Below are 16,910 nucleotides of genomic sequence, written 5' to 3' on the forward strand. Positions count from 1 at the left end.
GTATTTCACCTAATTTCCACTGAAACACTAACAAACACTATTAAACGTAAAAACGCCAAATAATGTATAAAAACAATACTACACATAATGAAAACCGAGTAAAATCGACCCTAAATATAGGAGTAAAATACTCCTATCAAACCTCCTCACACTTAACCTTTGCTTGTCCTCAAGCAAGAAATAAATCTTACTCTACAAAATATGTTAGAAATCCTTAGCATATAACTTAACAATAAATCAATCAAAGAAATCCCCGACCCTATGAATAATATGAAAAACAACCTTCTAAAACCGACAACTAAATAATGATGCAATCGAATAACAATAATAATTCTATGACATAATTCAATATAACAACGGTTACTAACTCATTAGTACAAGGTCAAATTGAATCACACTTCAAGTTTCACTATCACTTGCGGGACATGGAAAATAATCAATTTTTCACTTAGGCAAATCATAGCACAATTTAGTAAAAACTAAGCTAATGGCATCAATATTTCAACAAGTAGGGTGTATAACAAAGAAAGCTCACAATTGAAAACATGAATACTCACCATAAGCTTGCTCATAGTCCCGGACTCCGCTACTTGATTCGGTAATCAACAAAAATCATATGGTCTTTAATGGGGTTGTAACGTGGCTATGGTAAAGGGTAGGTAAAAAGGATAAATCAAAGGCTACATATCAACTTAATAGACTATTTATTACTACTATTAACTTTTAGGTTGATCTAACTCCACTTTCGCGTTTTATATGAACTTATAACTTTCTTTTCTTTTTGAATTACGCTTTACTCATTGCTTTTTTGCAATCTCAGAATTTTTTTCTTCTTTTTGAAGCTTTTGCTTGCAAATTTCTATCTCTTTTTATTTTCTTTCAATCTTTTATAAGGCGTAACTTTATCTTTTAAGCACAATGTAGTTCACTTTCTCTTTTCACTAATCTCGAGTTATTAATCACCTATATTTATCATAGTCATAACAAATAATATATTAAGTCGATAAGGTAAACAATAGAGGTAAAACATAAAACGGTAAATGGTAAAATATGGTAAAAACAATAAAAAGGTTTAAGGCTCAAATTGGTGTAATCTAGGGGATAAGGGGTAGTCTATTTAAGTGGTCTAAAAGAAAGGTTATACCTAATTGCCATAATCATCTAATTGTTGAAAACTCAATCGTGTAACTTTAAACGGACACCGAGCAAGTTCTAGGAATAAAACACGAAATCAACACTCACAACAAGGAAATTAAGCTCAAAACTCTCAAAAGTGTGTAGTGTTATGCCATAAACTCAATTCCTACAAAAATTATGCTACTTATGCCAAAAGTTAAAAACGACTATAAAAATAAACAATCAACATGTCATGAATCCGCATCAAGTTATTCAATTTTGTTTCAACGATTTGAACAAGTCTAAATTTTGAATTCACCCTTATTTCATCGGATTATGTCAACGAATTATTAAGTCATTAAGCAAGCATCGCTTATCAATTGTCGAATTAAGAAATCGCGTTCATACATTCATTGATTCGGGGAAATCTAAGATTGACAAATTAATTAAGATACACACCAAATCAACTAACACTTTCATATTTAAAAGACAAAGATTTAAAGCGATACAAGACCTTGAAATAAACTAAGAATATCCTAAAACACCCTAATACAATCTACTGAAGCACAAAAACACAAGAAAAACAATAATAATAAAAAAACACAAACTAAACTTAAGAAAACAAACAATAATAAAATAAATAAAAATCCTAACCAAACGATATGTTTTTCCCCCATCCTCACACTATTTCATGCAATGTCCTCAGTGTAATGAAATAACAAAAATTGAAAAACACGAGTGTAAGATGAAAGAAAAATAATACCTCTTGGGATTGCCTCCCAAGTGCGCTTTAGTTAGAGTCTAAAGCTTGACTCTTCGCGTAAGGTTGCTAAAAATAAAACCTAACATGAGGAAGCCGTCTTGGTAGCATCTTCTCCCTTTTTTTTCTTGTTGGCTCCTTCGAATAAAACTTGGATGATATAGAGTATGCGTGTACATTATAGTAGGGAACATGAGGAGTATGAATCATATTCATATATTTAGTATTATTTCCATCATACTCGGAATCAAATCCTTCTAAGAAAGGATCTTTGAAATCAAAGGTTTTATTAAATTCCTCGTAGAGTACCGTAATACCAAATTGCTCTCCACTTTCATTATTTAAGCTCATGGATGTTGTAACTGGGTGGAAAATCGGAGTATCAAGTTCGCCATCCGCACACTGTTCTTTTTCGACCTCTACATGTACCTTTGTTGGATGATGTCCAACTAAAGCATTGACATATGGAATTTCAGCCATCTCATCCTCACTATTGATCGGTACATCGTCAACTTGAACCACCTTCGTAACATATGGATTGTCAAGTGATTTTCCGCTTCGAAGCTCAATTACTTTTACTTGCTCTTTTAGATTTGATTCTTTTGTAGATGGTAGACCATCTTGAGCTATATTTTGAATCAAAATAGCCAACTGAGAAATTTGCGTCTCAAGACGGTGGTTGACCGCGGCTTGATTTTGGAAACCGGTTCTCATCTCCTCAATGAATTCGTCAATCTTGCTTCCTTCATCCACATTCCAATTTTGCTGAAAATCCGGTGATTGTTGTGGTTCATTATCAAAGTTGGAATTGAAATCCCATTCGTTTTGATATGGGTGATAACTTGAATTAAAGTTAAAGTTTTCATTGGAGTTCTCCCAAGTATCGTTCCAACCATAAGTTTCACTAGCTTGCCATTGATCACCCATGTAGTTGGCATGTCCATTCCAATCTGGATAGAGCGCATGACACTCGGCTCGAATATGACCAAAATCCCCACAAATTTCACAGTTATACTGAAAATTTTGGTACTGCATATAATTTTGATTCCATGCCATTACTCTTTTCAGAATAGGTACACCAAAAAAAATGAGGATTAACCAACAAATATCAAATTTCCTGCACACCCAAAAACAAGAACACCCCACGTAAAATCCAACAAACACAAAAACTCAAATAATAAAAAAAAACAAAAAATAAAGGCTAACACAATCAAGAATATAATACTCTTAATTTATTAAGTACGCAATTGTCCCCGGCAACGGCGCCAAAAACTTGTTGGAAAATAATCGCAAGTGTACGATATCGCTCAAGTAATATAACTTGGAAGACCAAGTATCGATCCCACAGAGACAATGGACTTAATCACTAATTTCAAATATTCTTTAATCGGCTAGCTAGAAAAATCAATAGGGTTTTGTAATTTAATTAAACTAATATAAACTGAAAACAAATAATAAAATATAATTTAAAACAATAAGATTAAAAAGCTCAAGGATTGATAATCCCAAATAAATAAGTAAAATTATGGAATAGGATTTCTTAGTGATTTTATCGCGAATCGAGCTATTCTAAAGCACCGAATCCCGCCTTCTCAAGCCTCAAAGATTCAAATAAAATCACAACCTAATTAGCTAATCAATTATTAACTTGCTCTCACAATATTAAAACTGAATTAAATAATCAAATTATAATTATGAAGCAAACTCAATGACTACCTAAATTCCAACCCGCTCTCACGGCGTTTTCCTCTAAGTTCTTAATTATCTATGTCTATTTAATTAACAATCTCTCAATTAGTTAACTAAACACAAACTCATGAACTAAGTAGCTAATTTAATCCAAGCAATAAGATTAATAATTAAGACACGAATTAACACTAATCCATCCAATCCAAGTAATTACAAATTTATAAGTTCATATCAACCCTTGAACAAGGGTTTTAGTTACTCATAATAAAACTGAAACAAAACAAGAAGGATGATGAAGAAGAAAACATAATTAAACAATAAATACCGGAGTTGTCAATTTCGGAGAGAATCGTCTTGATTAAGCTTGAAATCTTCAACAATCGTCTTGCAGAAACTAATTATAAACTACTTATAAACTGCTGAGAAACATAAAACTAAAACGCTAATCTAAGAGAAAATAATTAAAACTAATGTATTCTAAATTATTCTACATCTTTAATTGAGTCTAGTACAAGGTCTTTATATAGTAGGAGAAGTTCCGGAGTCTTCTAATTCGTATTACAAATCAATTTGTAATAGGAATTGTAATTGTAATTGGAGTAGGAATTTCAGTCCAATTCAAAGTCTGCTGCACGCCAAATTCTCTTCTTTCCCGTTCGGGAAGCCAGAGTTCCGTTCGTGACATGCCCAATTTTCTTCTTTCCCGAATGGAACAAACCATTCACGTTCGAAAAAACTGTAGACCGAAAGCTTTGAGATCTGATTCCTTCTTGAGTCCCGAACGGGACAAGGCTTTTTCGTTCGGGACTCATGCTCACTCTGCATGTTTTCCGTTCGTGAAACCTCTTTTTCGAACGGAACAACCCCTTTTTTTCCTCAATCTCGTTCGTGAACTTTAATTCCTTCGTCCGCAAGCTACGCTTTTTACTCGTACACGCAATCCACCATAATTTTGCCCCAAATAGTCGTATTTCACCTAATTTCCACTGAAACACTAACAAACACTATTAAACGTAAAAACGCCAAATAATGTATAAAAACAATACTACACATAATGAAAACCGAGTAAAATCGACCCTAAATATAGGAGTAAAATACTCCTATCATGCTCCTCGTTATTTGATAATTAGATTTGGTAATTGATAAAATTGGGTGGAATTAAATTAAATTATTAAAAATTAGGTTTATTAAAATTATTAATCCTGGAGATCACTGAACTTTCGACTTTTTTCATTTCAGTCACTAAACTATTTGTTTTTTCATTTCGATCACTGAACTTTTTTTTTTCATTTTGGTATTTCAGGCCAAAAATGCTTAGGTGGCAGCCGGAAGTTGACATGTGACATCCGAATTTTACAAGTTTTACATTGAAAATTTATCACACATACATAATTTAACTTTCAAAATGATTTTTTGGATATGGCAACTTTTCAGGTTAAAAAAAATTAATTCCGGCTGCCACCTAAGCATTTTTGGCCGAAAAATACCAAAATGAAAAAAAATGAAAGTTCAGTGATCAAAATGAAAAAAAAAAAAATAGTTTAGTGACTGAAATGAAAATATTCGAAAGTTCAGTGATTTTCAGGATTAATTACCCTAAAATTTACTTTGTTCACTTTTCACCATTGGATGAGTTTTTATCACTTTCATTCAATGGTAAAAATTAACAAAATACACTAAAAACAAAGTAACCATAGAAAAAGCCTGATTGTGGCATATAAATGTAGAGCTTGATTCAAGTCTTGCACATCTTCTTTCATAATGAGCTTTTTTGTTGTAGTCATAGCTATTGTACTTTAAGTGTGAATCAAAGATGTGTCGCTTGTTAAGTCTATGAGCGCTCACCAAAACTTTTGGAACCTTGCAAAAAACTCTAAGCCCAAAAATGAGTACAAAAAAATGTGAAACAAACGTAATACATGAATTATAAAGTATATTAGTATTTCTACTCCTATGTCAATGAACCCAGTCTTTAATTTTGAAAATTTTATACCATGATGTTTGTATGATTATTTGTTTTGACATCAATTTAGGGGGCTCTTTGAATATCATTTTTAGAATGACTTTCATTATTTAAATTTATTTTTTTAATTTATATATTAAAATTTAATATTTATTTAATAAAATTTATATATGTTTCTATTTTTGAGGATGAATGAATATATAAAAAGTTTATTTAATTTAAGTTAAAATGTTAAAATAATGTAGTTTTAAATATTTTTCAGATCAAATTTTATGATTGGAGAAAACTTATTCTATTTCCAAAATAAAAAAATTTCACTCTTAGGGTGGGTTCGAGATGGACTTAAACGATTAGAAATCTCATGTGGCTCTCAGGATGAAATCTGTGCGAAATCAAGCCACTTTTACCGAGACTTCTGAGCGTTACTATCCAGACTGCTACCTATTTTAAACAAATTATATCTTTGATTCCCGACACTTCTTTATTGTGCTGATGAGGATCTCAGTTTATGGATTGTTTTACCATAATGTTAGATGCTATGTTTTCCCTGATATAACGTACCATTTTTTAAATTGACACTAAGAAACACAAAAGTCCCATAAAACAATATATACTGAGGGGAGAAAAATATCAAAAGCCTCACCCCATCGACCTTCCGACGCCTTACCTCCACCATAAGAAGTGTTGGCCTTGCAACTCCTCCCCTCAAGCAAGCTGATCAAATATACTCATTACGTTTTGAGTGATTGGAAATAAATATTTCTGACTTAAAGTTGGTGCTGTGAGCTATGAAAAACTTAAAAGGACTTCTTCACCATAACACTTCCTCCGTAATATCAACATCATTGTCAGAATCGTTATCTATGCAAGGTAACACCATAGAGCGATTAACAACACCAGAAATACAAATAAACAACCCAGCTTAGATACTTTCACAATATTGTCAATCTGTAAAACCTTACCATTCCAATTACAGCACCCAATTCTTTTTCCATATAATCACCCTTTTACCTTATATTGGATCCATCCACATTTTTTACCTGTCTTTGATCCAATCTGTAATGCTAACAAACTTTTAACCTTGTTCATTAAGACCTGCTCATTTTGCTACATCATGCTAGAGACAGCTGTAAAAAAAGCAGCAAACTCTGCACTTCTAAGAAGGCTCGATCATTTATAAACAGACTGAACACTCATTTTCTCAGGGCATGTTAGTTTTTGAGGAACAATCCATACAACAATATTGCAATATACACAAGCAGTTTATAATAGCAGTTCAATGGATTTTATTCAACCAATTAAAATCAAAAAACGATGGGCTGGGTGATTTGTCATAATTTCAAAAAAAAATTGGAAGGAAATATTACCTTTTGTGCCACCATAGTGAGGAGCAGTATCCCAAAATTCATCACATGAGTTTTTTTTACATGGGCAGATCTTAGTAAAGCTGCCAAAAACTCACATTATTACTAAAACAAAGACGTAGATCATTATCAAAGACTTATTGAAATCTGAAATTAGCATGTATGACTATCATTACACCATGCACATGTAGCCATTCGACATGCAACGATCAACAATATAATGCAGTGATCAACATAATCTACAAAAAGTTTTTGATTGGGGATTCAAGGACAGCAACAACAAACAATGAATTTAAATTCCAAATGCATAGGAATTTCACTTAACCTGATTTAAATCAGAATGAAGAATGGAATCAAAGCTAAATTATCAATCAGAGATAGACAACAAATCCGAAGAAATCTTTGTCACTATAACTCCATTTTTGTTCATTTCCAAGTCCAAGTCTCACCACAGGGTAATTGATTCTAGGGGTTACTGTACTTTTCAAGAATTGCAAAATGGTGACCGAACTTCAAAACGTAACAAATTGGTTACTAAACTTTCAAATATGTGATTTTGGAAGGTTTTTTAGTGTTTTACGGTCAAATTATACATACGTAGTAATCAAATTTTGATTATTTATAACAAATAATATCTTATATTTCATATATACACACAATCAACAAAAAATCGACTTGAAATAATTTTCTTCGGTAACCAAAAATCCTTCTATCTTAACATAACCAAGTAGTATAGTAACTAAAATGTTACGTTTTGAAGTTCGGTCACCATTTTGCAACTTTTTAAAAGTACAGTGACCTCCAAAATCAATTACCCCTCACCACAACATGTAGTAACTTAATTAGCTTCAAATTTACCAATTGCAAAAGATAGATAATCTAAGAATTCTAAGAATAGACATAAGTATAATTGTCAGGGCGAAACCTTGGAAACCGGATGGGCTTACCAAAAAAAAAAAAAAAGTGATAATTTATTAGTTTTAATCTTTGAATTTCCCTTTTTTTAAGCTTTAGTTTCTTTCATAAATGACATTATTGCCACTGATCAATTCAAATTGTGTTTAATCCATTAATTAAGAGAGTTGATATGCTAAAAAAAAAATTATTCTATCCGACTAAATCTTGGAAGGCATCTAATATGATGATTTACTAATGGTTTTTTTTTTATTAATGATTAATTATAAATAGAAAGGAAATGAAAATTAAAGAAATATTTATTTGAGAAAATTATGTTAAATAAAAAGTAGAATTAAAAAAATGTTAAATAAAAGGCCAAATAGAAAAATACATGTAAATTTCTGTGTGTTGTAATTTTATCCAAATTTGAATTTCTATAATAATGCTCCCGATTTTATTTTGTCGTAATTTTAGCTAATTTTTGTTCTAATCAATAATTGTTCTAATTTTTAGTTGAATTTATAAATTAACTCCTTTGCAAAATTTATTTTTAAAAATTTCAAAATTTAACTTCTAATATTAAAAAAAAAATTAAATCTAATTCTAAATTTTCTAACTTTGTCGGTGGTTGAAGAAAATACAAACGAATTTAGGCCGTGTTTGGTTCATGAAATGGAATAGTACGAAATAGAATAGTTATTCCATAAGAAATAGAATAGCCATTCTTTTAATTTTGAGAGCAGTTTTGAATAACAATTTCATGGAATACCCATTCTATAAACCAAAGTAAAAAATTGTTATTTTATACGGAATAGCTATTCCATTCCGCACCTATTTCTTGAACCAAACATGGCCTTAAAGTTAAAATAACCGAAAAAGCCAAATAAAACTAATAGGTAGGTGAAAGATTGAAAATATTAAATTGAATGAAAGAAAATGGCTAAAATTGCAACGAAATGTTAAAATTAAAAATTAAAAAAATTGGATAAAATTACAACCCGTAAAGATTTGCATTTATTTTACTATTAGGCATAAATAAAATTAAAAGGGCAAAAATTTTAACTAATAAAATAGATGCGATAATTTTTACTAGTAAAAATTTTCTACGTAAGAACCGAAAGACTATTAAACTAAGGCTTAAATGCACAAAAAATCACCAAATTTTGCGTGTTTTGGGTATTTGACACGAATTTTTAATTTTGGCATATAAATACACGAACTATCAATTTTTTGCATATATGATCAAGTTTCCATTTTTGTTGAAAAACGGTGCCGTTTTAGGTATAAAACGGTGCCGTTTTAGGTCAAAAACGGTGCCGTTCTATGTTAAAAACGGTGCCCGTGTTACGTATGCAAAAAATTGATAGTTCGTGTATTTATATGCCAAAATTAAAAGTTCGTATCAAATACTAAAAACATGCAAAAGTTGGTGATTTTTGGAGCAATTAAGCCTTAAACTAATTAACTCATATAAATTGTCCAATTAAATGTTTTAGCAAATAAATTTCAAGATTTTCCAATAAAATTAACTTTCTATTGGTTGTTTACGCTAGAGAAAATTATGAGGTGGGAGATTTTACGTGGTAGGATAGATAATGAGTATGATTGATAATTGACGCCGATTAAGGAAGCACTGTGGTGTAGTATAATTATTTTATTGGGTTAATTACATATAAAATCATCATCTTTACATGAATTTTCAAAAATAACACGACCTTTAAAACGTGTCAATTCAGGGTATCACCTTTCATTTCTTTTCAAAAACAACATGGGTACGTTTTATGATAAAATTTTGCTGACTTGGACAGCCGATGAGAGTGACACGTGTCACGCCACATCAGCAAAAATGCCACTAAAAATATGCCTGTGTTATTTTTGAAAAGAAATGAAAGGTGGTGCCCTGAATTGCCACGTTTTAAAGGTCGTGTTATTTTTGCAATTTCGTGTAAAGGTGGTGATTTTATATGTAATTAATCCTATTTTATTTTTTATTGGTGCCATATTTCATGATGACCGGAGCGAAGATAAAAGAGGATTTTTGAAAGTAAAAATCTAGAAAACATAATTTATGATAGACCAACTAAAGATTTATTTTTTCTAAAAATTACTACTCCCTCCGTCCCAATAGAGTTGTCCACTTTGAGAAATTTTTTTGTCCCAAAACTCTTGTGTACTTTTAAAAAGTAACTAACTTTTACATTTAATTTTCCAATATTATCCCTATCTAAAATCCACTAATAAGTAAATTGAAAGTTGACCTTATATTTAATAGGAGTATGACAAGAAAAGTAAGAAATTTTTTATAAAACCAATAAACAATAATTGCTTTTCTTAAACTGTGTGATAAAGGTAAAGTGGACAACTCTATTGGAACGGAGGGAGTATTTTTATTAAAATATTTTCTAAAAATTAATTTATTTTGAAAAAATTCATATGTAGCACTATTAAAGTTCAAAATATCTCAACATTACATTTTGCAATTTCAATTTACAAAATTGATCTATTTAGCTAATCCATTCAATAATTGGTATAAAAAAGTAATTAAAATATTTAATCACTTTATAATTAAGTTTTCTTTTATTCATTATTCATTTATTTATTTTAAATACTACGTCGAAGTTTTCAAATTATAATGTTTTATTTTCAGAGATTTATCTTCCGAAACGTACAAATTATCTTTAACCCAATATTTACTTATTCTTTTTATTATAATAATTTTATTTTTATATAAAAAATGACACATATCTCAATGGACCTTAATTGATAAGTGTGAGTTTCTTACGTCCCAAAATTTGCGGGGCCTCATAAAAATTAACATTACAACAATAAACCAATGGTTTTGCTTCCTTTAAGGTTTTAAACTTGAAATATAAGCTGGATAGTGCATCCACTCCAGTATACGCAAGTAATTTACCAATACATAGAATCATAAACATGGCAGAATAAAGCAAAACCCAGAATTGAAGCAACCTGTAGTCGAACTTTTTTCTTTAATCTTCCTTTTATTGATCAGAATGTTAATTTTTATGAGCTAAATTAATAATTATTCTTTATATAAATCTATCTGTTTCATCAGCATGAATATATATTGTCAAAAATAAATAATAATAGCACTCTGTCAAGCTGCATGCAGCCTTGTAACTTGTTTAAGTAAGTGATCTTCTTTCAAACTGTTCTGATAATGTTGTACTAGCAGCCCGCAGGTATTTTTATATTTATTAATTCGGAAAGTATCTGAAATATCGTATTTTTATTTTCGTGACTAAATTATTATTTTTAATTTGAGTTATTAATTTTTTTTTTCATGCCAAAAATACTTTAGAAACATCATAAGCTATGAACAATGTTCAAGAAATTGCTCTCCTATAGTGACTTGCTATGCAATTCTACTCGATAATCTCATCAACACTACAAAAGATGTGAACATACTTTGCAATAGCGATATCATAGATAACTGGCTGAATCCGGACGACGCAACTCAGTTCTTCAACAAGCTCTACATCGATGCCCATGTGAAAAAATTCTATTATTTTAACCTCTGTAGGGATGTGAACAACTATCGTAAACACAATTGGCCGCAGTGGAGAGCAGCTTATTTGCACAACTATTTTGGGACTCCATTGGTGGTTGCTTCTCAGGTTTTTGCTGCTATTGTTTTGATTCTTACTTTCTTACAAACTTTGTTTTCTATCATCAAATAGAATTGTATTGTTCTTTTTTCAGAATAAGTCATGTTTTATGTCTTCATTCTTAGAATTTGTTTACTTTGAACTCACTTATTTTGTTGGAGGAGTGATATATAAAAATGTGTGATTCATATATATGTAATTTTACTTTTTAATTTATTGTGATGAGATATATCTCCACAGATACTTTGAGAGCTGATAATATAAACCAAACTTTAAAAAACGAATTTGGTTCGGTTTGGTTCAATTTTTGTTTTTACCGAAATATAAAAATATTTCTTCTTTTAAAATTTTACTTAAAAAAAATTAAAGACATTACACTACAAGGAATACTGGAATTAGCAGCAAACTTTTTTGCTGCAAAAAGTGATAAAATTGCTGCTGTTAACATATAGCAGCAAAAATTAAAATTGTGGCATGTTGCTGCTAATAAAACGTTGTCGTAAGTAATTGGTAACAAAATTTAAATTGCTGCTGAAAACATAACAATGGTAACAATAAAAGTTGCTGCGAAAAATTCACCATTAGCCACAAATATAATTGCTGCCGAAAATTCACAATTAGCCATAAGTATAAATGCTGCCGAAAGTTTACAATTAGCCACATTTAAAATTGCTGCTGAAAGTTTACAATTAGCTACAAGTATAATTGCGGCCAAAAATTCACAACTAGCAGCAATAATATTTGCTGCCATAAAGATTAAAATTAGCCAAAAATGTTGCTGCTAAAGGATATAACCACATGTATAATATTACAATAGAGAGAGCCAATCAAAAGGAATAGTGCATCAACCACAACTAATCCAGAGTTTGAGAAAGGTGACAATCGACAATACTTCTCAAGTTCAAACGACAATACTCTACAATAGCAATTAATCTTAATTTCTGTCTAATAAATTATCGCATTTTTTTAAAACAATGATATAATCTCTTAGTCTAAATTCATGGCATCAACTATTAGTTATATAAATACCGGCTAAGAGTACGTATTGAATACATCTGTTTCTTGATTGTTCACCTGTTTAACCTAAGCCAGGCATCACTAAATTTTCATTATCACCAACACCTAAAAGGAATTGATATTTTTAATTACTACATTCAGCCTCTAATATTGTTTCAAGCATGAGAATCTAATATGTTGTCCAAACAAGAACACTGAGTTTATTAGTAATCATGACATTGTATTCAAGGCAGTTGAACTAAAACTAATTTGCATACAAGATTGTTATTGTAGGAGGTTTAGACAGAAAATGAAAAAGAGAGCAGAGTTTTTGTGGTGGATTAAAAGCTAAATATATTGTATTTACAAAGCTATTTATAATTAGTACAAATACTTGAATGTTCTAGATTTTACATATCATCTAAATTAATCTAGAACACATCATTGGGCTAATAGAGAAACAAAACAAATCAGCCCATATATCAAAAGCAAAACATATATATTGACAGCAATACTGTCATTTTTTCTATCAATTCTCCTCCTTGACAGAATTGCTGGAAACACAAAGTAGTTGTCTTAACTCTTCAAATCTTCCTTTAGGCAAGGCTTTAGTCATTAAATCAGCTAGCTGCACTTCTGAATAGCAATGAACAAGCTGAACCTCTCCTTCTTTCTCCGCTTCTCTAACAAAATGATACTTAATCTTGATGTGCTTGGTCTTTCCATGAAAAACTGGTTCCTTAGCAATTGCAATAGCAGATTGGTTGTCACATAGGATAGTAGTAGGCTCAGTTTGAATTTGATTCAACTCAACCAACAATTTCCTTATCCAAATTGCTTGATTAATGGCATTGGCTGCAGCAATATATTCAGCTTCAGTCGTGGATTGCGCTACCGTGTCTTGTTTTCTAGAACACCAACTGAATACACCTGAATTGAATGAAAACAAATAGCCTGAGGTGCTTCTCATGTCATCAAGAGAGCCTGCCCAGTCACTATCGGTGTAGCCCTTTAGCTTTAATTCTGCTGTTTTCTTAAAGAAAACACCAAAATCAAATGTCCCTTTTAAATATCTCAGAACTCTTTTAGCAGCTCTAAGATGAATTTCACTTGGACTTTGCATAAATCTTGATAAAAGACTTGTGGCATAGACGATATCAGGTCTGGTTGCTGTCAAATACATCAAGCAGCCAATTATGCTTCTATAAAAAGTCTCGTCAACCTTCTCAGCTCCATCTTCTTTGCTAAACTTTTCTCCATATGTCAAAGGAGTTGAGACTGATTTGCAATTAGACATGTTGAACTTCTTCAATATTTCTCTAGCATACTTGCTTTGATTTATGAAAACTCCATGTTGAGTTTGTTGTACCTGCATACCAAGAAAATACGTCATTTCACCAAGATCAGTCATCTCAAACGAGCTTTGCATCTCCTCCTTAAATTGTTGTATCTGATTCAGATTGCTGCCGGTCACTAGGAGATCATCAACATACAACGATATAATCATCAAATCATTAAAAATCTTCTTAACATAAAGAGTTGGTTCATTAATGCTCTTACTGAAGCCTCGTTCCAATAGATAATCATTAATTCTACTGTACCAGGCCCTTGGGGCTTGTTTTAAGCCATAAAGAGCTTTCTTCAATCGATAAACTTTATCCTCATGCCCGTGAGATATGAATCCCGGAGGCTGTTCGACGTAAATTTCCTCTTGAAGATACCCATTTAGGAAGGCTGATTTAACATCAAGTTGGAAGATTTTCCAACCTTTTTGAGCTGACATGGCTATTAGAAGCCTAATGGTATCAAGCCTTGCTACTGGTGCAAAGGTGTCGAAGTAGTCAATTCCAAATTGTTGAGAATAGCCTTTCACGACCAGCCTTGCTTTGTGTTTATTGACTGAACCATCTGCGTTCAATTTTGTTTTGAAAACCCATCGTACACCAATCACTTTCTTTTCTTTTGGTCTATCAACAAGTTCCCATGTTTCATTTTTTTCAATCATACGCAGCTCCTCCTGCATTGCATCTCTCCAATATTTTGACTTAACAGCAACTTCAAAATTATCCGGCTCCATGACAGCAACATTGCTTCTTTCATAAATATCACTTAGAGATCTAGTACCTCTAACTGGAACTTCAGTATCGCTGTCTGAAGATGAATCACTTGAGGTTGCATCTTGTTCATTAGGAGCATTATCAAGAATTGGAATCTGACTTACTGGTTCAATGGCTTCTCTTTCCCAATTCCATGTTGCATCTTCATTGAATTTGACATTTCTGCAAATCATTATCTTCTTCGTCTTCAAATTAAAAATTCTATAACCTTTGCTTTGATTGCTATAGCCGATAAAGATACCAATTTCAGCTTTTTTCTCTAGCTTGTCTCTTTTAATTTCTGGCACAAATGCATAGCAAATGCATCCAAAAACTTTCAGATAATGAGCTGAAGGTTTAACTCCACTCCAAGCTTCAATAGGAGTCATGCCATTTAGTGCTTTTGTAGGCAGCCTGTTGAGTAAATAAACTGAGGTGTTGACAGCCTCAGCCCAAAAAGTTTTGGGCATTTTCTTTTCAAATAACAAACATCTGGACATCTCCATGACTGTTCGATTTTTTCGTTCACTAACCCCATTTTGTTGAGGTGAGTAAGGCACAGTGAGCTGGTGATGAATACCGGCTTCTTCACAAAGCAGTTTAAACTTATCTGAAGTATACTCAGTGCCGTTATCGGATTTAAGCACCTTAATTAAGCTTCCGCTTTGGTTTTCAACGAAAGCTTTAAACCTTTGAAACACTTGAAACACTTCAGATTTTTGCTTTAAAAAATACACCCAGGTCATTCTTGAAAAATCATCAATAAAAAGCAGAAAATATCTACTGCCATTCAAGGAAGTTGTCCTCATTGGACCACAAATATCAGTATGGACAAGCTGCAATTTTTCGGTGGCTTTCCATGTTGAATTTTTGGGAAATGGCAGCTTGGATTGCTTTCCATATTGGCACACTTCACAAACATCATTTACAGCATGTACAACAGGCATATGTTTAATTAAATTCTTGCTTTGCATATATTTTAAAGAGTTAAAGTTGAAGTGGCCAAACCTCTTGTGCCAAAGACGTGTTTCATCAAGAGTGCTAGAGCATGCTTGTAAATCAGAATCTTCCCATTTAATTGGAAAGGTCCTTTTTTGCATTTTGACTGTAATCAGCTCTTTGCCGAATGGATCCTTTATGGTGCATGACTTGTTACGGAAACGCAAGTCATAATCTCTCTCAAGCATTTGCCCAACACTCAACAAATTTTGGTCTATATCTGGCACATATAAGACATCAGGAATGAGCTTTTTACCTGACGGCGTGCATATCTCGACAGTTCCTCTTCCTTTAACTGCAACAAATTTACCATTCGCAATCTTAACTCGTGATGAATGGCTTTCATCAATTTCTTTGAACAAATCAGCATTGTTAGTCATATGATGAGTACAGCCGCTATCGATTAACCATGATTCAGAATTTGAATTGACCATGGAACAAGTGGCAACGAAGAGTTGTTCTTCAGATTGCTCTTGTTGTTGTTCATGCTGCTGTTCTGAAAGATGGGCTGATTGCCCTTGCTGATTTGTGTTGTTCTTGCATACTTTGTTTATATGACCGAGCTGACTGCATATTGTGCATTTTTCCGTTGGCCTCCACCAACAATAACTCTCTAAATGACTGTTTTTTTTGCAATGAGGGCATGGAGGGTACCTTTTTCTTCCTCCATTCCTGCTGCTATTGCCCTCTTTCTTCTCTTTTCCTTTTCTATCTCCAGAAATCTTATGTCCGCCAGTGCTCACTTGCTTTTTATAGTTGTGTTTTGCTTGAAGTGCTCCCTCTGTTATCTCTTCTTGTCGAATGGCTCTCCTCTGCTCGAATGCTTGCAAGGAGTTTACAAGCTCAGTTAAAGATAATTGAGAAATATCTTTAGATTCTTCCAAAGAAGATATCTTGGCTTCAAATCTCTCTGGTAAACTAACAAGAACTTTCTCAACAACCCTTTTATCTGGAAGCTCTTCACCCAGTAGTCTAATCTGATTAACGATCTTCATCAATCTATCGGCGTAGTCTCTTATATTTTCAGAGTCCTTCATCCTTGATATTTCGAACTCCCTTCTCAAGTTAAGCACCTGCATTCTTTTGGTTTTATCACTACCACCAAACTCCTCCTTAAGCTTGTCCCATGCTTCTTTAGGTGACTCTAGAGTCATGATTCTTGTGAAAATCACATCTGATAAAGCAGAGTGAATGCAAGTTAAAGCTTTATCTTTTTTAACAACTTGTTCACTATGCTCTTTGATTTGTGCAAGCGTAGGGTTGGGCCTCAACGGAGCTGGTTCTTGCCCTATTTCAACAACATCCCAAAGATCAAAAGCTTTGAGATAAGTTTTCATCTTCACCTCCCAAATATGGAAGTTTTCTCCATTAAAGATGGGTGGTGGTGGTGGAGTGAATTTT

The 16,910-nt window shown here is 32.2% G+C and overlaps 1 protein-coding gene and 1 long non-coding RNA gene across 3 annotated transcripts; one reads left to right on the forward strand and one right to left on the reverse strand.

Annotated features, from left to right (window-relative positions):
- Positions 1-5,091: 5,091 nt before the first annotated feature.
- On the reverse strand, positions 5,092-7,339 carry LOC126680004 (uncharacterized). The gene is made up of 2 exons (XR_008790655.1): positions 6,896-7,339; positions 5,092-6,655 (listed from the first exon to the last, which is right to left on the reverse strand). It is a non-coding gene; the product is annotated as an uncharacterized LOC126680004 (long non-coding RNA).
- Positions 7,340-10,867: 3,528 nt separating this feature from the next.
- LOC126680002 (uncharacterized) lies at positions 10,868-11,643 on the forward strand. Of its 2 annotated transcripts, none has more exons than XR_007641019.1 (2): positions 10,868-10,992; positions 11,112-11,643. XR_007641019.1 is itself a non-coding variant. In XM_050375029.1 (2 exons), the coding sequence occupies exons 1-2, from the start codon at positions 10,917-10,919 to the stop codon at positions 11,488-11,490; spliced, it is 402 nt and encodes a 133-aa protein (XP_050230986.1). In that variant the 5' UTR covers positions 10,868-10,916; the 3' UTR covers positions 11,491-11,643. The 2 variants fall into 2 exon arrangements, 1 of the variants encoding a protein (XP_050230986.1); XM_050375029.1 differs by having other exon boundaries at positions 10,868-10,939.
- The last annotated feature ends 5,267 nt before the right edge of the window (positions 11,644-16,910 follow it).

Source organism: Mercurialis annua, linkage group LG5 (assembly GCF_937616625.2).
Source record: "Mercurialis annua linkage group LG5, ddMerAnnu1.2, whole genome shotgun sequence".
Taxonomy (NCBI): Eukaryota; Viridiplantae; Streptophyta; class Magnoliopsida; order Malpighiales; family Euphorbiaceae; genus Mercurialis; species Mercurialis annua.

Coding starts and splice junctions, on each gene's coding strand:
- LOC126680002 (XM_050375029.1), top strand. CDS start 10,917: ATGCAGCCTTGTAACTTGTTTAA. Junction 10,940..11,111: donor CAGCCTTGTAACTTGTTTAA/GTAAGTGATCTT, acceptor AAAATACTTTAG/AAACATCATAAGCTATGAAC.